Below are 22,133 nucleotides of genomic sequence, written 5' to 3' on the forward strand. Positions count from 1 at the left end.
CACAGCGCGGCGCAACTGATATTGCCAGTTTCAGACTGATGCTTTTGTCATTTTCACGGCCAGTGCCCACGTTGTTCAAGTAGCAAATGTCTAATGCCCAGATAATGCACCGTTTAACTTGTTAAAGTGAAGTTAGATACGCACTAAATGTTCTTGCGCCATACACTTCAGACCAAGCGCTATAGATCGTTTAAATAGGACCACATATCTTTGTTAGATGACTTTTAATCCAATGTTTCAAATACGTTCATCAAGCAGCAGGACTCATCTCTTACAAGTGTAGGCTCTTGTTCCCTTTTCCTCAGCCCACTGGTTTATTACTGGCAGTAGTTATAAAATAATGAGCGTGAGAAGGTACAGCGGTGACCCATAAAGCAAAGGGAGATGCTGTATTTCTAAAACGAATATCACGCAGGGTAATTTACAGTGACTTCTTGGATAAATTATTCCTCCAGTGAACTCAGTTCTTTAAGGGTTTGTTCTGTGCAATCATTAACTGGCTTTGAGTCAGTATTGTGTTGCTTTGATAAAGTGTGTGCTCATAATAAAATGTTCTCTTGCATAAATTAACCATGAATTTATTGCCTCAGAATGTTTGTGATTATGAACAGTTTTTGAATCGGGAGATTCTAGTGTCCAGACTTAACTCTCCCAACCATCAGTGGTGGAAGAAGTATTCAGATCCTTTACTGCAGTAATAGTACTAATACCAGACCATGAAAATACTGTATTACAGGTAAAAGTACTAAGTTTACCTAAGTAAAAGTCAGTATTATCAGCAGAATAAGCTTAAAATATGAAAAGTAAATGTACACATAGGCAATGTCAGTGTTTTACTATTCTGTCTGATGTTTCTGGATTAATAATAATGAACAGCCCTCTTTTCAGCTTTGTGACGATGCATTTTCCAGCTCATTCAAGAGGTTTTATAAAGAGTTTACGTAACTTAAGAAGGAGGAGAATTTTCTCAACACACAAAGGAAAATTTCACCCTTCAGTTTATCACAAACATGCAACATCAACACATCTGGAGATTCATGGGATGCGTTCTGAATCCAAACTCCTTCTTTTTACTTTAGAAGTTACAACAGCTGCCCTTAAAAGATACGTACTGTTGCATGCAGCATGCACACAATCAGGACATAGTACTTTCTCATAACATCACGCCCCAAACTTTGACCCATTTGCTTTTATATCCGTTACCTTGGAAATCAGACGCATTTTTGGCATGCTGCATTTGACATACTATGTATTGAGACATACTAAATCTTTTTCTGGTGTACTTCACAGTATGGTAGCATGGGTGCTGGAGCGCACAGGTGGTTTTCACTCGACAAAAAGGAGATGAAAAACTGTAAACTAAAAAGTAATTGTAGTGGAGCAGAAATATAAAGCTGCATGACATGGAAATCCTCAAGAAAAGTACAGATGTCTCAAATTTGTTCAGCCATGACTTAATTACAAATGTGGCGATAGAAGATTGAGGCAGAATCATTTGAACAGTTTTCCAGCCTCTCACTGCAGCTCCACTGATTTCCTTTGTTTTATTCCTTCTCCATAAATATCAAGTGAGGAGTCTGCGAGCTTTCCACTCAACCAAGTTTACAGTGTAGGTCCTTTAGTGGCCTTTTGCACCTGCTTAATGACATTTAGCCCAGACTAATTGAGAGGCCCCAGATAACCATCTGAGCTGCCATTTGGGCCTGCTGAAGGAAAAGCAGCCAGGATGACAGGTGGGGGTGGAGGGAAGAAGGGAAGGCTTCTCCAGCGATGTGGGGGGAAAGTTATGTGGTTGTGTTGTGTTTGGGAGAGAAAGCGCTGAAGCTTCTGTCTGTCTGCTTCACCTCTCCGGGAGCAAAGGGGACACAAGGTGAAACTTTCAAACTTTTGCTCCACCGCACACACAAAATGTGCAACGTACACACGGAGCACACACCACCTTTCTGTCAGCACCTGCTCCCCCCGCTCCCCCCGCTCCCCACGCCTGCCAATTACAGCTTTACCTTTAGCTGGATGCTCTATCAGGGCATGCCATCTCATTACAGCAGCCAGCTGGCCGCAGCCAAAGGCCGACTCCTGCACACAAACACCCAGCTAAAGGTCAGCTCACACACTGCTGGACGCTGCCACAGGCCCTCAGTGCTGTGGGTATGTGTACCAGATTGAAGTAATGTGTGTTTGCCAGGCTCAGAGGTCTTTACAACAGGTTTTCACAAGACTTCTGGGTCTGGGAGCAAGGATTAGGCCTGATGTGAGTGATTGTGTGTGGGAGGGGAGGGTTTCTGTGTGATTCACAAAGGAGACTACCTGATGGCCTTTGCAGAGTGAATCATTGTAGTAATCTGAAAGCTGTCAAAGATCTATTAATGAGTGTGTGCAGGGATCACTGTCAGAGGATGCCAAGGTCTTTAGTCATGGTCGAGGAGCCACAGAAGGACCTTGTCTGCTAATTGCTGCTTGTTGAGTTTCACCGTTTCAGGCAATGATACATTCTTCAAACGAATTGTTCAAAGTTCTGTTTGCCATAACATTCATTTAAGGATTAAACACAAACTGAATATAGCAACAGAAAACTGCGACTATAAATTTGGCAGGTATTACGAATCTGTTCAATCTGATGAAAACTGGAAAACACTTAATCAGGAGTTGCCATAACAACTTGCACTCCTACACCTGTTTGTAAGTGAAGCCTACTTTACCTACAGTCCAAATAAATTGCTTTGGAATAAATTTAAAGGTAATGCAGAACTGCAACACACTGCAAATGTTATGCAAAAGGAGCTCTGGTATCAGTATTGGCAGATATCCAAAAAAAAAAAGTGGATTGGTGCATTGCTTCTCACAACACAATCTTATGACACCATCATCTGAGTCTCAATGAGACTATAAAACGTGGAGGAACAGGCACAAACATATAAATAAGAGATGGCTTGATAAAAAGAGAAGGAGGGAAACTCACCCATCTGTTCTACTATGTCTGGAGGGAAGACTCGGGAGGCGAAGGCTCGACGGAAGATGTCAGAAAACTCCTTGTCAAGGCCGCCAATACCCATCTTCTCGAAGTTCCAGTCTGGGCTGATGATGGACTGGCGGGACTCTCGGGTCTTGGATTTCCCTGGAGGGGTGACACAAAAACAAACACAAGGTTTTGTTCAAAAAGACTGCCAAACATTTTATGATTATTTACTGGATACTTCTATCTGCTCTTACAGTCTGCATACAGCAGTTTTTTTTTAAAAACTGAGACTTACAGAGAGTTGCAGGAGTTATTCCGAGTCCCAAAATGATTGTTTGAAATAAAATGAATATGGTGCAACTGCTTTGTCTTTAACATGAGGTAAGTCTAAGATTTTCACAGTCAGAATCAGAATCAGGTTTACTGCCAAGTAGGGTTGGGAACAGAATGGTGGCTAAGTGTGCATCTGAGTGATAGAGTAACTTATCTTGTTGCTAGATCGCACGTGTACGAGCCCTCATTTTAATCTGCCTGCACCAACTCTGAATCTTTAATTTAGACTTCAGGTCTCCTTTTTTGACAATACACACATAAATGCAGGGTTAATGCCCAATAAAAGGCACTGAGTAAATATATTTATCTACATTTTGCATCCTGAATCTGAACAGAGCTTAAGAGCAGCACACTCCGCTCTGGCCTGTAATCCCACAGACTCTCCCTTCATTTTTCCCCAGCAGCTGTAGTTAGTACTTATTTTTTTACATCTGAAATTACCTTCTCGTTATTACAGAGAGCACAAAACACTGAAAAAATATACTGTTGGGTATCTGTACCAAAATCCAGGGACTGGTATCAGTTAAAATGCCTCACACAAGCCTCGCATAATGTCTCCTCTCTCAGATACATAGGTATAGAACTAGTTAAACAGCCCTCACGTGGTGGTGACATTAACTCTCTCGTACTTAAAAGAGAAGCTTTTTGGATATATACCCTTGACACTTTGGCTCCCAAAGGGCTTAATGTTGATTTTGGCCTTTTTTATGATGTGTGTGGTCCGTGCGCTTCATTTCTATGGGTCTAGGAACTTGCAATTTGTGTTTACATTGTTCCCTCAGTAGCTGGTATGATGTTGGTTTTGATTGTTTTCTGCTACTACTGTGTGAGCCATGTTTCTCATATTGTCTGCACTTGCCATATCGATGTGTTTGATATTTATTAGAGACGTCTCTACAGAACATTTTTTTTTCCCTTTTGATATCGCATAAATTTATGATGGTCTTCACCTGATGTTTCTTTTTATGTGATATTTAAAGTGTGTGGGATTTGTTTATATTTATACTTGCACTGCAGGCCTTATACCTGCGCAAATTCTTAAAGATTTTCTTATATAACCTTCTTAAAGATTTTCTTATAGAACCTTCTTAAATATTTTCTTATAGAATCTTTGTAAAGTGGTATTCTAGCATTGTTGCATTGTACTGCATTTAAAGATTGTTTCTCATCAATCAGAAATATATATTTTTCTTTTCTGTTTAATAATTATTATTGTTCTCACACCTGTGGTTTATCACCTGATTGTGTCAAGGGGTTGTGTGTGTATATATGGAGGTGTATTCACATTCACTTCATGTCTGATGAAGGGCAGGGACCCGAAACGTAACACATGAATAAATTGTTCAAGGAGCAGCTTCTGGTGTGCGGACTTCACCTTTTATTCCATACTTACCTTTTGGTCCAGCACCCAGCATTAAGTTTTTTGGGATGTGCGTGCTACTTTTACCTGTTATCAGTTAAAATGTGAACAGTACCCAAACCTGTTGCAAAGTAAGTTTTCACAAACATGGAATTGGCTTTGGTGTTTTGATGCATGACAATAAACACAGAAAAAATTCAAGGAATATTAATAGAGGATCAAAACAAAACAACAATAAAGTGTAAAAAGAATACTATGAAAAATAAGTACAATATATGTTTTAAAATGAAAGAGCTGCACAGTTGAAGTAATTGTAGTTTTGTGCAGGAGTGTGCTAAATATTGACCAGACAAGGTGCAAAACTTAAGTACATATTAAGTATAAAAAGAACATGTGTAACACAGTATACAGAGATCATAGACAAAAAGATGTGTGACGATGTAATGCATAGAAACAGACACATTTTAGCTTTGTTTCTAACTGATGTGCTAAATAAATGATCACAATATGCATATAACCAGAATATATTACATGTTAACCTCATCATGAGGGTGAACTGACCATCAGGTGGCCATCAGCACCGTTGGATTTGTGAATGTGGAAGGAAAAGCAAGCTGAGCAAAGTGTGCCCCCTTGTGGATTTATGAAGAATTGCTATAAAACAGTGACTAAAAACACTTATTTCTTTATAAATGAATGTGAGGTTTGCAGTGATTTTAGGAGCTCACTATATGTCATCATCACGTCAGCTTTCGTGATTGTAACTAACATTTGCACTGGCTGATAAATTGAGATTAAACCACAAAAGATTCTACATCTCAACTATCTAACTATCCATACTGTCATTATTTGAGATGAAGTGCTTGTGTACTGTTGACACTCACCGACCAGCGTCATGGATGAAGTCTCTGACTTCTCAAAAATCACCTGACTGTTTCCCAGCAACAAACCAATCTCAATCTGAGGAGAGAAACAATAAAGATGTAAATCATTCAGTACACAGTACAATGGGTTCGTTACCTTTACTCAACGCAACATGTAACATTCAACTGCAACACGTCAACTACTTTAAATTAACTGTGTTCCTTAAAACCAATTATTTCCATGCTATATATAAAAGCCTTTAATGGTACAGAACATTATGAACATCACGGGGCAGTGACAGATGGTTCTCCAGATACCTTTGGTTTCTTGTTAGAGCCACGTTCTCCCCTCAGGATGCTGGGGTCCATGGCCTCAATATCCTTTATCAGCAGGCCAAACAACTTATCACAGAAACTAAACACCAGCTAGAAAACAAAACACACACAAAGAGCAAAGTGAGATTCACGAAATAAGGACAGAAAAAACCTTTTAATTACACCAAACAAATGGAACATTGGTGGACAATGACAGGACACGTTAAAATGACTTAATTTAACAAAACCAAAACAATTGAAACACTCCATTTCACTGGTCTTTCTTCGTTCTTTCGTTCATTCTCAACTTATTATCTAAAAAGCAATGTCAGTAATTCCCCTAACTTTTAAAATAAATTCAGAGTTTGTCCAGTTTTTATGAATGTTCACACTGTCACATTATTGACATATAAAAGCACCTGCTGGCCGACACTGAAGGCCTGATTGTTGAAGTGCTGGATGAACTCGCTGGCCATGTTGTCCGAGTCGTAGGGGTTGCTGTCCACATTCTTCTTCTGCAGGAAGTCAATTTCCACTGTCATGGTGCTTATGCACTGTTTGGACTTGTCGAACTTGTAGTTTGTTACTATGGAGGAGTAAAAAAAAACGACATGTGGTGAGGGTTGTAGGTCAGACAGCAACATCTGGATTACCTGTGATAGGACTGATAGTTCTCCTCGAAGCCTAGCAACTCAAAAAGTTGGCCAGTTGCACTGTTTCTCCTGCACATCCTCATGAGAATATGTCTTCTTTCTCCCTTTGCAGTGCTGTCTAATTAAAATTAAAGCTACCTTAATTGATCTTTGTGGCCACTTGGGGGGAAGAGGATCGAGCTGAAAGCACAACTTCTGACATATTATCAGCTTTTAAAGTTGTTTTGGCAAACAGTTGCCTTTGTACACACTCAGCACACACAGAGCAAGTATAGGATTCAGTTGGAGTTAGCTCTGCACCAACTCCTGAGAAAGTATTTAAATGTTATGCTGCATTTCCACTGCATGGTACAACACGACTCTATTAATGTCGACTCATTCATTTTTTGTTTTCCATCGGCAAAAGTTGTGGACAGTACTTGGTCCTTTTTTTTGGTACCACATCGGTCAAGGTCCAGGGTCAGAGAGATCATCACTAGTGCAACACTGGACATCCTGCACAAATCTGCCCTTTTTTTCACTTGACGCAGATTTTAAAAAATGTCAAAACTGCGCTGCACACTCCGCCATACAATTGACGAAGTGTGGACGTTCCTCCGTTTGGTTGCTGATGTAGAGATTAAGCAAGTATGGTTTTGAAGATTCTGTCACGGCAGTTTCACGCTGTGTCGTTAAGAGAATCCCACCCACACTAAGGGGTACTATCTGCAGTGGAAAACAAAATGGAGGAAAGGACCTAGTAACAGAAGTGAGTTAAGTTCAGTGGAGCCGAAGCATGAAATGAAAATGCAGCATTTTGTTTCTTTTCCAGCTCGTCACTAACTTTTTGGTGCTGCAAGTAGTTTCTCAGAGCTTAAGTGTTTTAAACTGCAGATTAGAGCAGAGTTTGAGGGTTGCAAAACAAAAACAATGAGCTAAAAGAGGCTAAAACGCTTCAAAGAGCTGGAGGATACTGTGTGTGATAATTTGTGGGTTTGCCTCTACAATCGACCCCTTTCATGTTTTATCGATCATTACTGTAAAAATACTAATTAGTGGAGCTTTACATATGATCATGGTTTTGGGTACAGTATACCAAAGTGTGTGACATTAGATCTCACTCATGTACACTGTATCTAATAACCTAGTACAGAATGATTATCAATAAATTATCACTTTGTCTTCATCTTAAAGGGGAACTACACCCATTTTCAAAGTTCATACATGCTATTCCTCTGATATAAGATGGAGGTCTGGAGCTGCACCACAGACACTGAATGGTGAAAGGTGTTCTAGATCAGTGGTTCCCAACTGGTGGGTCGCAGTCTAAAAGTAGGTCTCGGGTCCATTCTGAATGGACGGCAAGTGACTCGCAAATGTGTCAAGTTTGTAATACACACTTTATTTTAAAGTAAGGTGAATTCCAGGCGAGAGCTTTTATTTTGAAGTGCCGTTTCCTGATGTAGAGTGTGTGACGATTCTTCAGGTGATTATAAACTAATGAAAACATAGTTATGAATATTATATTCCCTTTCTGCCCCTAAATCCTACACACTGGACCCTAAAAAACGAAGCCGTGGACTCCATTTACAGTAGGGATGCACGATAATATCGACATGTTATCGGTATCGGCCGATATTGGCTTTAAAATGGATCAGCCAACATGCTTTTTCTTATTTGGCACTATGAATGAATATTACACACATTGTAAAGTATTGTATTTCATGTCTCCATCTGCTGGTGGCCCATCACGATAAGAGTATGCATGCATAATATGATGTTAATTCCACTACAGAAGAGACTTGATGATCACTAAAATTAGGTGGAGAAAAAAGTGGATATCCGATATAAATGGATATAAATGAGTTGTCATATATCGGCATATTGGATATCGGCAAAAAATCCAAATTGTGTGTCCCTACTTTACAGTTTTTATAATACAAGCTTGAGTGAATAAAGTCACAATAATGAAAGCAGTAACACCGCTTACAGAATTCAACATCCACACAAATGCAGTACCCAGTTTCAGCCAGCAGATGTCGCCATTTCTGACTGTTTAAAATGCTTTGAAACCGTGAACCATTTTCAACACTGCTGCTTAACAGTGATCGAGTGCTTCAGAAATCTCTGTTTCCACCATTACCACTGAATATCTCACACAGCTCTATCATCTACACTATCTCTGACATTTATGGTCTGATTATGTTCAATTAGACGCCAACAAAACAGCAGGGTCTAAGCTCATTAGTACATTCAGAGTGGTTAGCAAATCAATTAACGCCTTGTTAGCAGGCTGTTATAATCAAACATCGATTCCTCTCATCCTTTAGTGTGAAAAACAAAATCAGCAACACAACAGGCAGTTCCTGAATCTGACATGATTTGTGGTGCCCTTTTTAAATTGTCTGAATGTCTTCAAGCTGCTGCTAATGTCTCATTATGGAAATGAGATTTACTGTAAATGGCTCTCCGCCAGATTGGCATGATAATTCCACTGCTGTCAGGTAATTACCAAAATTACATCCACAATACTGCTGCATTATTCATATCACAATTATCAGGAGACACTGCTAAAAACATTTGATCCATTACAGAACTTCATGCTCAGATATTCTAATATGGTCTAGACAAAAGGACACTGAGTACTTCTTTGATCAAATAATAAAAATAGTATTTCATTGGTTTAATCACAGGCTATTTTACTGCTAATAACCATTGTTAATATCTGGTTTAACCTCTTCTACTCCACCCTCCCTACATACATAAACCCATTTTTATCTTTTTAGGGGGAGAGGGGATCTTAAGGGGTAAATAGCAGGGCAATAGTATCTGCCATATAGTGGTGGCATAAATTATTTGAATGCTGGGAACCTGACGATAAATTTGAAGTTTGATGTCAAGTTTTCTAACCTAAAAATTCTGTAATAAACATTGTGTTATGTTGGGGCGCCTATTCAAACTTTTAAGGTTTAGAGTGTATAGCGGCTGAGGACATTATGATGAAGTATATGATGACTATTAGTGTGCTCAATTATGTATTTAGATTTGGAGCTACATGTGATCATTTTTGACAACTCAAGAATCAATAAAATTGGTCAAAAATCCCTACAAAATATTACATTAAAGCACCAAGACCTCCAAACATGACCTCCAAGACATCTCGGAAATGTCAAATATGTTTGACATTTCCGAGATGAGGCACTATACTTAAAAATAAAGTGTGTTTTCACGAATGTGACACATTTGCAAGTCATTTGAGGTCCATTCAGAATGAACACGCAACCAACTTTTGGACCCTGACCCACCATTTGGGAACCACTGCTCTGCATATCATTGGGTGCGATACTAGTAGGCATGAATGATTTGTGACCACGACTGGTTTGGAGGGCTGGCACTCTGTACCTTCTCCCTGATGGTAACAGCTTGTATATACTAAATAAGGAATGTGAAACCTCTCTAGTAATCACCTGCTTGTTCCTCATCACTTGGGACTCGCAGGTCATCATCACACTGTTTTGCTGCTGTCCAGCAAACTTACTAGACAATACACCTACAAGAGTTAAACGCAGGTTTTAACAGAGCTTTTTCACTGGTTATAACCACAGTTTATTTCTGGTTTTTATGTTTGGTTTTAACACATATTTCCCTGGTCTAACCATAGTTTATCCTTGGGTATAAATATAGTTATTCCTAGTTTGTATAAGTACAGTTTGGCCCCTGGTTTAGCCTTAGTTTTAACCCTGGTTGTTAGAGGTTTATCACTGGTTTTAAGACTGTTGTCATCTCTTGTTTTAACCCAGGTCTTAAACCTTATTTTAAACACTGGTTTTACTCAGTTTTATGCCGTTTAATCCTGAATTTGACCGCTGTTTCAAACCTAATTTTAACCCAGTTTTTATTCCTACAGAACCCTGGCTTTGCTATTTTTTTTTCAAGACTATGTCAAGAAAGATTAAGATATCATGAGGCTTTCTCACTCAGTGGGATTATATTTTCATTCCTCCCTTTTTACTCCTGATATGCCGACAGTATCATAATAGCGCCCATCATTTCGGGCACCACTTGGCCTCAGGGAGCTGAGAAAAAATATTTTTTATCAAAGAACAGGTCTTCACTTTCTCTGGATGCTGGCCAGCCTCTGAGACAGATGTGCAGTGACGCCACCCACCCATATTGTTATACTGTCTCTCCCTGCGCCGGGTAAATCACGCTCCCTCCACCCACCATGACACCTAAATAATAGCTAAACTCCCTAACCCCACGTATAATTAGTAACGTGTAGGATATGACAATCAGAAGTCAGCACAGGGAGATGTTTCTCTGGCAGAGAGAAAGACTAAATGACTTTAAAGTCAGTCACATGTAAGTTGCATGAATCCTTCAAAGTCTGAGCGGTGGGTTTGATGTCTTGCGTTTCCACTGTGGCGAGGTGTCTGTGACTCAAAAGGCGTTCAGTGATAAAAGAGAACGACTGTCAAGAACTGCTAATCAATAGATGACAAATTAATGGCAGTCATCACAAAAGGCTGAAAGCATGTGCAGCCTGTAGATACATGTGAGGCACGGCCAACCTATTACCAATAGCAACCAGGAACATAAATTAACTTTACCTGTAGACAGCTGGGTAAGTTAAAATTATTATTGTTGTTTACTGAATTGTTATTGTTGTATTGTTACACTTTGCCAGAGCATCAGTTATTCATTAATCCCTCTGTGTGTTTATATATTTACTTTTTATCCGCTCTGTTGTCTTTATAAAGTTAACATATCGCACCGTCATTTCAAACTCAACACTTGTTTCAAATTAAAAGCCCCTTATAACCTCGGCTAGAGAATTCCTCCATTTTCTAAACAGACTTTTATTCTCAAACATTTGTCAGAACTTCCTGTGGAAGATACAGTAGTTTGATAGTTTACATATGGCACTTCAAATGTAGCTCCTGCCATCTGCTGACGCTTTTAGGTGACTACAACAACATGTCGGCTGGCACATGAACAGACACAGTTCTGGCAGTGACTCAAATAATAGTTAAAGTAATAAAAACAGGACAAGAATGACATCACACACGCCGTGAAAGACGAACGGGGATAATTGGTGAGTACCAGCGTGTAGCGTGTACCAGGCATAATGCAAGTCCTGAGTCTGAAATATGTCTGTCAGCGAGTCCTACTCCACCTATTTAACTCCACCGTAGACAACGGCAGCATTTCTCTGACCACGTAGCGAGCCACAAGCTCTGTGGCTTCTTTCAGACTGATAGGTTTAACGTTATCTCCGTTACTAGAACCAAACGACAGCCGTTGCTGTTTCGGACCTGAAGGACCAGCGTTCTAAAAGTAATGGAAGTAACTGATGTCTTGTTTGAAAATGTACTTAAGTATTTGATTACTCAAACAGCAAACTAACGCGTTAGGTTACTCGTTACTGCAAAAAGTAATCAAAGTACTCTAACATGTTACTTTGTAACGCATTATACCCAACTCTGGTCCTTAGGCGGACTGGTTTTCTTTCTTTAATTTTTGTTTGTTTGGTTATTTAATCTGCCTGCTTCCCCCACTAATTGCCACTCGCTCAGGTTAAACCCAGTCAGACAGTCAGGGCAGGCTTCAGGTGTGCCATGGTTGATCTGTTTGCAGTGAAGATAATAACGTGTGGAACGGTGTTAGCACTTCGAGTGCAAGACCTATTGATTTCAGTGTACACTGGTGTGACATTGGAACTTAAACTCTGCCTTGTAAGTGACAGTTGAGAGGGCAAATCATTTTTCATGCTAGAGACCTCTAGTGGGTGTAACATATAGAAAATTACCAGTCTTATGCTATAGAGTAAACATGAAGCTTACCTTCAACCTCTTGTCCAATCGACAGGCCGGCCCATTTTCTCTGTAAAAAGGCGAAAGCAAGTGAATGATTTCATTTTATGTCTCATTATTTCATTTTGTATTAGGACACATTATGGCAATGGAAAAAAATCAAACTGGTTACCATTTAGCCCTCAATAAGACAATTACATTTTCCAGAGGAACAAAGTTATCAAAGACTTCTAATTAACAACACTACGAGTTTCAGAGACATCAGTGCAACGCTCCTCTGCAACGTGGTCTTATTTCACAACACTTCTCTACACTGAAATGCAAACGTAAGATCTATATTTAAAACATACTTAAGAGTCAGTTGACAACTTTTATACATAAGCTGTGTTTTTGAGATGGCAAACAAAAATGGCTGCCATATCAAATATGAGTCGATCAGCCAATGGATAACTGAATTCTTGTTGTAAAATAAGACCATCTTGAGGAGGTTACAGTAGTACCTGTGTAACGCTGTGGCTGCCATAAAGACGGAGGAAGAGCAGGCAGAGACAGGCAAGCAAAAAAGGAAAAAGCAGTAACAGACAGATTGAGACAAACAAAGAGGTCCATGCAAAGAGCCCAGACACACAAGACAGCATCATGTCTTAACATAGTGGAGGTCACATACGGCTATCAAGGTTAAAAATATATATGTCATGTTTCAGAAAAAAGTGTTCACTGGTGCTTTGGAAAGGAAAATTACCCAATGAATAAGTATTAGACAGAAAAAGTAGGAATAGAATTATCTCATGTTATCAGGAACATCAAGCATTGAAGAACACTGGTTAGCTTCATAAGCCAAAAGACACATTTTTATTTATTTTGTCTCACAACAATCACTCTGGATGACATCTGCAGAAAACAGTTTAGCAGCGATGCACAGCCACCGTCAGGCGAAACAGTAATCATTGAGAACAAGTTGCAGGCGACATTCTGCACTTAAACAGCGAAACCTACCTGTGGCAGGCTGAAGGCGATGGTCCCGGCGTTAACACTGGGATGCTTCTTCAAGGTGAACACAAACTTGTGGGCTAAATTGCGTACAGTCACATGTCTGCATGGAGACGAATGATAGGAGACAGAGAGAGGGATTACATTCGTTGGGTACAGAAAGAAAGAGTCAACCCTGATGTTGCTGTTCTTCCAAAGATAATCCCACTCACTGTTCAAACTGTTGCTCCTTCTCATTGATGACGGCACAGTTGGTCAACGACAGTTCGTCTGTCGGGCAACGAGCCGCTTGCATAATCTGAAAAGGAAATGGAGAAAAATGTAAACAACAAACATGTTTCCATTCAACTGTCGAAAAGCGAATTTTCAGCCAACTTTTGAAATGAATAAGACATTTGAATTGGACACGTTTCCATCAACTGGTTTGAAGTGGATAAAAGAGGCTCTGCAAAGCGTAGTTTTCTCAGAGGTTGGCGGCATAGGCTAAGAAAGCGTTGACACTGGCACAATCTTGACAAATTCCAAGTGGGCTAAACCCGACTATAGCCTCAAGCTTGTTGGCCCTGCTCTGGAACAGAGTTAGCTCCGAGTTTGCAAGAGTTATCCCCTGAAAATGGACTTAACCCAGGGCTAAAAGTTGTCAGTGTGTAACAGGGCTAAGTAAACAAGTGAATTTTAGAATGTTGACAGAAGTTAGGTCTGAATTGTAGGTTAATCCTGGGTTAACTATATGTGTGTGTGAAAATGGGCTAAGTTCGCCCAGGGTCGACTCTAAGGACAGCCTTGGACTTAAAGACAAGAGAAGTAGAGGTTGCGAACCAGAAACAAAACAAGTCGCCTTGGCCATCAAACTCATCTACGAGAGAAAAATGGAGAGAGGTCTTTGGAAATTTGTTTCAGCTGGGTACGTTTTAATTGTTCTTTCATATCAGCTAGTATTGGCCGTTTTTCATGCTGTCTGGACACGAAGACCTGTCATGTCATTATGGGAACATCCAGGAAGACGTCAATAGTGGGAACAGCTGATCAATCATGTGAGTTGAATCCATCCATCCATCCATCCATCCATCCTCATCCGCTTATCCAGGGCGAGGTCGCGGGGGCAGCGGGCCAAGCAAAGCACCTCAAACGTCCCTCTTCCCAGCAACACTTTCCAGCTCCTCCTGGGGGACCCAACGGTGTTCCCAGGCCAGATGAGATATATAATCCCTCCAGCGTGTTCTGGGTCTGCCCTGGGGCCTCCTACCAGTGGGACGTGCCCGAAACACCTCTAATGGGAGGCGCCCAGGAGGCATCCTGATCACCTGACCCCTTTCAACGCGAAGGAGTAGCGGCTCTACTCCGAGCTCCCTATCTCTAAGGCTGAGCCCAGCCACCCCACAGAAGAAACTCCTTTCAGCGGCTTGTATCCGCGACCTCATTCTTTCAGTCACTACTCAGAGCTCATGACTATAGGTGAGGGCTGGGATGTAGATGGACCAGTAAAACCAAAGCTTCACCTTCCGGCCCAGCTCCTTCCTAACCACGACAGTTCGCCGCACCAAACCGCCGATCCATCTCATGCTCCATTCTACCCTAACTCATGAAGAAGACCCTGAGATGCTTGAACTCCCTCGGTTTGCTTTGATTTTCTAATGCAATATTTCAAAATACTCAGAAAAATACATTCATGGAAACACTGGTAGTGACTCAATCGAGGAGGTAATATCTAGGAAAATATCTGAACGATGTGGGTTTTTGAAAGCTGCTACTCCAAGGTTGCTTGCGAGGTTCTTTTTAGTCCTCGAAAAGCCATTTTCCTTCAAATTATAGACAACGGTATGATTCAAGGTTTATAATGAAAAGGAGCAAAACCATTAGGTATATAGAAAATGTTCATGTACAGCACATGACCTGCTCGTGTCACAGCTGACATACTGTGATAGCCAGTATTGTGGACCGTTAAGGATAATAATTCACAGTGTTTACAGTCTGTACGCATGGATCTCAACACAATTTAACATCTACAGAGAAAGGAAGATTGTGTAGGTCGGCACTGTCGTGGTTTTGCTCCCACTCCCCTTTACCATGAGAACACACTCACATAACCACCATTACATGCATGTTGCTATGGTGATCTCTTTACGCTCCTTAAATTCTGACTTTATTCTATGTTTAAATGTCAAGTGTCAACTCAGCTTCCTCTGTCCATAACAACCATTGAGGCAGTCTGTCTGTGGTGATGTAACAGCTTTCATTAGCACTGTTGAAAAGGTTAACATCCACTGTACTTTGTTTCAGTGGAGGGTGAATAAATGTGAATAAAAGTACTGTCAAACACACAAAAGGTGCAGACAGAGCAGTGCTGCAGAGGTTCCTGTTGTGTCTACTATACAATGCAATGGACTGTAGTGATCATCCATACTGTGGAACAATTGGATCTGAGACATTCAACACTGCTCGGGGAGACACCATTATGTGCTGTACACAGTGGACTTATTGGATTCTTATTGATTTTTTTAAAGGTTAGCCCTGTTTAGCCTTCCTAACTTATGAAGATTAGATCCTTCATGTTTATAGCCAGTCATGTCTCAGGTTTTAAACCCCATGATAAAGTTAAGTAAGATCCTATTTCATGCCCTCTTCATGTCAGTCAGTCAGACAGTCATTACAAAATCATGCTATGCAGTTGCAGCCATAAAACAAAGAGTCTTAGGTTTGAATACTGAACTCAGGGTAGACATCATATAGGCTGACTTGTGATGAGCTCATCACCTTGGGCTCTGGGAAACATCATCAGGTAGGGCTGACCCAAATTGAATGTGCATTTGGCCATGTCGTCGAGCTAGTTTTCAGTCTCTGTCAAGTAGCTGTCGATTAGTCACGATTCTACAGCGAGAAACAGCACTTCAAAATAAAAGCTCTGTGCCGGAAATTTACTATACTTTAAAATAAATCAGTTTTTTTTACATACTTGAGATGTTCACGAGTCACTTGTGGTCCATTCAGAATGAACCTGTGACCCAATTTGGACTGGGACCCATCAGTTGGAAACCAATGTTTTAAAATATATATTGCTTATATACATTAGCCTACACCTGAAATACCAAACAGCCCGTAAATTAAGAAATAATAATCCAACATAATTCATTATGCGTCAACATTAATTATTCTTCCCCAACATACAAGAATTTTAGGTTACAATATTTTCATTCTTTTCAATGATTTTTAAAGTACGAATAAGTCCAGCCCCAGTGTTGGCTTTACTGAGGGTATCAGAAAACTAAAGAAAACTACAGAATGTGCAACACCATCTCCTGTCCAATGGTCTCCATGGTGTGAAGAATCTTATTGTCTTGTTTTGGCAGAAAATAGATGTACCTACATCTTGTATAACAACACTGACTGATACCCTCCACCTGGAGAGGATCTGATACACCCTTAATGACAGACTGGAGGAGTTTGAAAGGATTTTGAAACCAATGATCTCATCTACGGAAGGAGCAATCAGTTAAGGTGCACTGTGCAAGCAGTATAAATCCACATGTGGCACTGGATGGGGAAGCGTGGGACTGGGGGGGTGGGAGTGTTTTTTTTTGCTTTTTTAGTTTCTTTGTTTGCTGTTGGTTGTTTTTTGTGTTTTTTCTTCCTTGTACGGTTTGTGTAGTACCTAAAATGAGGCACTGTTCCTACTCCACGCAGGTCTGTATGACTACTTTGCACATACTTCACAATAGAAATATAAAAACATGAATTATTCTAGTTTTGTGACCCCGACTCGCTCTCATCTAACGTTAGTCACCCACAGCTCAACACTTCTGAAACTGGAATATCCTCACTACATGTGACAGGTTTACGGATATTCTAGCAAGATGTCAAAAAAGTCAAGCATCTAGCATACTATCAAAGTTTGCAAAGATGACACCTAAAAAAACTGAGTGCCAAATATGCCAGAGGAAACTGGTGTATCACAAATCTACAACAAGCTTGGAAAATCACCTGATTCAGTAACTGTTTAGCTGTCCTGCACATTATTCTTCTTTCTCGCTGTTATTTATGGCTAATGTTACTGTGACCTGCATGCTAACAAAGTGGGTAATTGTCAAGTTATTTTAGATGCATCAACTGAAAACCGATGTTTCAAAAGTCAGATTTATATCCTCCTCTCATAATACCAAGCTCCCAGTTGAAGCTTAAATTATTTGCAGATATTGCTCAGTAAAGCTTCGATGCCCTAAAACTGATTTTCAGGACAGCCCTACATCATGCAGTGTAGAAGAAGGTGGTTTTAACAACCTTAAAGCTACTTAAAGGGAAATGGGAGAGGTTAACTGGATGTTAGGGGCTTAAACATCATTAGAGGACAGCTGCAGCTCATCTACGTCTGCTCACTGCATTAGTGATGTACTTCCACTGCCTCACACTGAGCTACACGACAGACAGCAGCAAATCATCATGGGACTGTTGCAAAAGTCTTTGATAACAATCTGACCTAGAGTATAAGCTGCTCGCTGGGTGAATCAGCATCCCCTCAGCTACGGTGAAGCAAGCAACTTCATCATCCACTGTGATGAAATATCAACTAAAGGTTCAGTTAAGCATAGCCTTTATTTGGCCTCAACAGTTAAGCTGTACAATGTACACAACATAAAAGAAATCACACAACCTGTAACTGTTCAGTGTCAACCTGCTCTCTAATTACAAATATTAGAATTTAGCAGTAGATATGAGCCCATGGGTAAATGTAACCTTGTAAGGCTGACAGGAATCGAGTACGCTTAACAAATAAATAGGAATTAAATGGTGACAATAACAGAAAGTCATGACTCAGGGCAGTGACTAGTATAAAGGCTATCACTTTAGTTTCCCCACCATGCATAATGGCATGTATATGTCATGTCACATGTCAAAATACTCCTCATACTCAGAGGATCAGCTTTAAAAACCGACAAATACAGACATATTTCAAAAGATAATAATTCAGCAGGAGTATCTGCTGGGATACTTTCAACCCAGTCATGCAAAGCTACAACAAAAGCCCAATCTAATTAAGCCTTTCTAAGAAAAAGGCAATCAACTTTTCATTCGAGTAACCTAATTAATTTGCAGAAACCCAAAAGAGAATCACTTTCTGACCTACATTTCGAAAACATTAAACTTTGCTAAAGTATTACTAAAGTATTTCCTATGCACCCCAGATTGTGTAAAGGACATTCCTTGCATTGTTTCCATCTAATCAGCTCAAATGTAAAAGGTAAAGAAGGTACAGAAAAGTCCCAGGATCTGGAGGATCATATGATCAGGGTCAACTCTCTTACTATAGTATCAACATGGGAAAACTGTTGTTCTGACATACACATTAAATAGCAAGAAAGATTACACCTAACATGCATAATTGTACTAAGTTACCAGTTTATTAGGTACACCTAACTTACACTAATGCAGTCTAATACAACGGCTTTTCATGAAAGTTACAAAGTTCAGTTAATGTTGAAACTGTTTTAAAGAGGCGTTAAATCAACTTCATGGTCATTTTGGAGACTGTGGTGCATGGTGCTGTTTATTGTATTGAGTTAACCTTTTGTAGACTGCCCTCAGTGCTAAAAATGGGGGGACAAAATATTTGACACATCTCTCGGTATTGTGCAACACTGAATAAAAATCTCTATAAAACATTAAAATGCATTAAAGTTCATTTTTGACCTTGGTTACAGCAGCTTGACAAAAATAATCTTCACTCAAGGTCCACTTACTACCATTATTTCTATATTTCATCAGCTGAGGAAAACAAATTTGACATTAACAGCTCCGAAAAAAGTTACTGTACCTTGGAGTTAAGAGCTTTTCATCAAACTACTGAAACTAGTATTAACAAAAACTGAAGTGACAAAAACTGGAAAGACCCGCACACCAATACAACTGAGCTGGGCAGCCATAAAAAAGGTTCACAGGCAGAGATCAATGCAAAACAAAAACAAAGTCAATTTATTTAGAACATCCGTGCACCAAAAGACGGGTGCTAAAAAGGCAAAAAAATAATAAAAAGTGGTTAAAAACAGCAGCAAACATTTCAGTCCTTGACTATCATCAGTGCTACTGAAAAAAAAAACTTGAAAAGAAATTCACTGATCAATCGATTCAGTTATTTTCTAAAGCTAAAAATGTCAATAATTTATTGGCTCCAGCTTCTCATACATGAATATTTACTGTTTTTATTATCCTTCTGTGACATTACACTAATTATTTTTTGATTTTGGACTATTGCTCGGACAAAACAAGTTACCTAGAGAAGCCACCTGGGGCTCTGGGAAACTGTGATGGACATTTTCCCTATTTTCTGACATTTTATAAACAAAATGATCAGTAGAGAAAATGAGTGCGGCAATAATAACCTCCAGGAAGGTAAGATTTTGTATTAGACTACAATAGTTTACTTTCAACTAGGTGTATCCAATAAACTGAAAACTGTGTGTCTTCGTAAACAGCTGCTTTTATAGTAAAAAGGAGCACAGATATGAGGTAAACAGAAAATGTTCATGCACAGAGCTCGTGTCACTTCTGGATAATAATTCAGTGTCTACATTTTTTCAATGAATGGATCTCAACACGACTGAACATCTACAGAGAAAGGAAGACTGTGTAGGTTGACACTCCCACTCTCCTTTACCATGAGAACACTCTCACAAAACCACCATTACATGCATGTTGCTATGGTGATCTCTCTACACTGATAGAAACTTCAACACAGGTAACAGATAAAATATTGGCTCCAGCTTCTCATACATGAATATTTACTGTTTTTATTAGCCTTATGTGATATCAAACTAATTATATTTGGATTTTAGGCTAGTGCTCAGATAAATCAAGTTAGTTAGAGAAGCCACCCTGGGCTATGGAAACAGTGATGGACATTATTCGGCATTTTCAGCCATAATAACCTCCATGAAGGTATGGCTTTGTATTAGACTGCAGTAGATTTACATTCAACTAGGTGTACCCATTACACTGACAACTGTGTGTCTTTGTTTACATTGCAGCTACCTGAAAATGGCGACTGATGTAAAGAGCTAACTGAGCTGTTAACATCAGCCCAGTTTATCTGCCAGTTCATCCTGTTCCTTCTTACACATTCACTGCAGCTGCACTTCCTTCCTGACACTTAAGAGCCATCATTGATTTAGCATTTCACAGCAGGAGCTACTTTTATAGCTCTTAGCAACACTTTATATTGAAGTCAATAACACAATTGATAATACAATTCAGGAAGTTAGGAAGCTAAAACACCCAAGCTGTTGTAGACGCTTTAATTTACACCCAGAGTAGTGACAACACTACATGCTAGCAGTGGTCATAAGATACTCCATTCGTCTTCCGGGCTGCCTACGAAGTTTTGAATGACACCTGATTCTGCCAAACAGGCTCGTGCTGTGTTGGCTCACTTTACGTGTTTAAAAAAAAGCCTCCAGTCCTTTAAAGTACGCGTTAGGTTTAGTATTCAGTGTTGTCTGTTCGTTGTGTATTAAAAACATAATATTAAGTTCAAACAAACTCACCCGGCCGCTCATCTTTGTGTGTTTTCTAACCCTTCTCCAAGTGCAATTCAGCAGAAACGTTCCGCTGACAGAACAACTGCAGAATTGAGAAAGTGACGTGCGCAGAGGCGGGATCTGCCGCCGTAGCGACGTGACGTCATCGCGCACAAGCCGCGTAGGAGGAAGTGCAGAGGGGATGTTCGGGGAGTGTGGGAACTTCCTGTGACAACATGTCGATTTTCATTTCGGTTCTAAATTTCTGTTTCCAATTCACTTTAGTTTCCAGAGTGGGTTCGCTCCTTTCTGTTTTGTTTTTATTGATTATAAATGTTTCGTTTTTGTTTACTTCTGATTAGTTTAAGAGTTGGTTTTATTTTTTCCTTTTGCAATAAGATTTAAAGGGAAACTACGCCCATTTTCAAATTCATACATGTTATTCCTTTGGTTTAAGACAGTCCACAAATATTAGTGAACATGAGCAAGTGTCTCCCAGATCTTAAAGCCACAGTGCTAAAACTCAAATTTATGATGTCACAGGGTGTAAAGTCTGGGGCTGCCCCGTAGACAATGAATGGTAAAAGATGTTCTAGATGACACTGTGAGCACTGAGGGGATTATTCTGAGTATGGGTGCATTTTCTGTTTCAGAACTGAGAAAACACTACAGTAGAATAAAGCTCATTTGGATATAAAAAAGAAAACCAACATTCTGTGGGTCCATAAAATCACTCTCCCATTCATCATCTGTGGAGCAGCTCCAGACTTCATACCCCATGACAGGGGTGTCCAAACTTTTTGAATATGGGCCAGATTAGATACGAAAATACCTGGGGGCCAGCTGATTCTTGTAACATACAAATGGGACAAATACAACAGTTTTAAACTCTCACCGTCCTTGTCACTGTCGCGACTTCTACGCTTCTTTGCTGTGGCCATGTCTGCTACCTAGCCAGGAATATTGTTTGTTAGTTTTTTGTTCTCCTAAAGTCATCTGCTAAATTATGTATTCAAGTTGTTATTTTAACAACTTGAATACATAAGTCTTTTAACCTGTATCTATAATACCTCATGTGTTCATATAATAACCCTTTTGACGTTTTAGTAAGATGCTTTTTGCACATCTTTTGTTCTCATTTTACTTTAAAATATATTGGTATGTTTTGTCTAAATGTAACTAACAAGTAAATCTTATAATATTGCATTAATGATTTGATTTTGTCACCCATGTTTATTACGTTGTAAAGTAAAACATTAGTAAGAGGTGACATAAAAAAGGGAGGGGGGGGGAGTCAATTTTCAAATTAATAATACTTAAAAGAATAATTATTACAAAAATTAAAATTACAAATGTTAAAAAAACT

General features: G+C 39.6%; 1 protein-coding gene across 1 annotated transcript in view; it reads right to left on the reverse strand.

The window, feature by feature from the left end:
- The window catches only part of LOC117247724 (vesicle-fusing ATPase-like), a 44,408-nt gene extending 23,473 nt beyond the window's left edge, over nucleotides 1–20,935 (reverse strand). The window contains exons 1-8 of the mRNA XM_033612347.2: nucleotides 20,795–20,935; nucleotides 13,475–13,560; nucleotides 13,269–13,365; nucleotides 12,303–12,342; nucleotides 6,247–6,413; nucleotides 5,831–5,938; nucleotides 5,534–5,609; nucleotides 2,960–3,115 (exon numbers count right to left, since the gene is read on the reverse strand). Of these exons, the coding sequence (XP_033468238.1) occupies nucleotides 2,960–3,115; nucleotides 5,534–5,609; nucleotides 5,831–5,938; nucleotides 6,247–6,413; nucleotides 12,303–12,342; nucleotides 13,269–13,365; nucleotides 13,475–13,560; nucleotides 20,795–20,806 (742 nt within the window). The 5' untranslated portion in view covers nucleotides 20,807–20,935. The remainder of the gene's footprint in view (nucleotides 1–2,959; nucleotides 3,116–5,533; nucleotides 5,610–5,830; nucleotides 5,939–6,246; nucleotides 6,414–12,302; nucleotides 12,343–13,268; nucleotides 13,366–13,474; nucleotides 13,561–20,794) is intronic.
- Between the last annotated feature and the right edge of the window lie 1,198 nt (nucleotides 20,936–22,133).

This window comes from Epinephelus lanceolatus, chromosome 21, assembly GCF_041903045.1.
Source record: "Epinephelus lanceolatus isolate andai-2023 chromosome 21, ASM4190304v1, whole genome shotgun sequence".
Classification (NCBI taxonomy): domain Eukaryota; kingdom Metazoa; phylum Chordata; class Actinopteri; order Perciformes; family Serranidae; genus Epinephelus; species Epinephelus lanceolatus.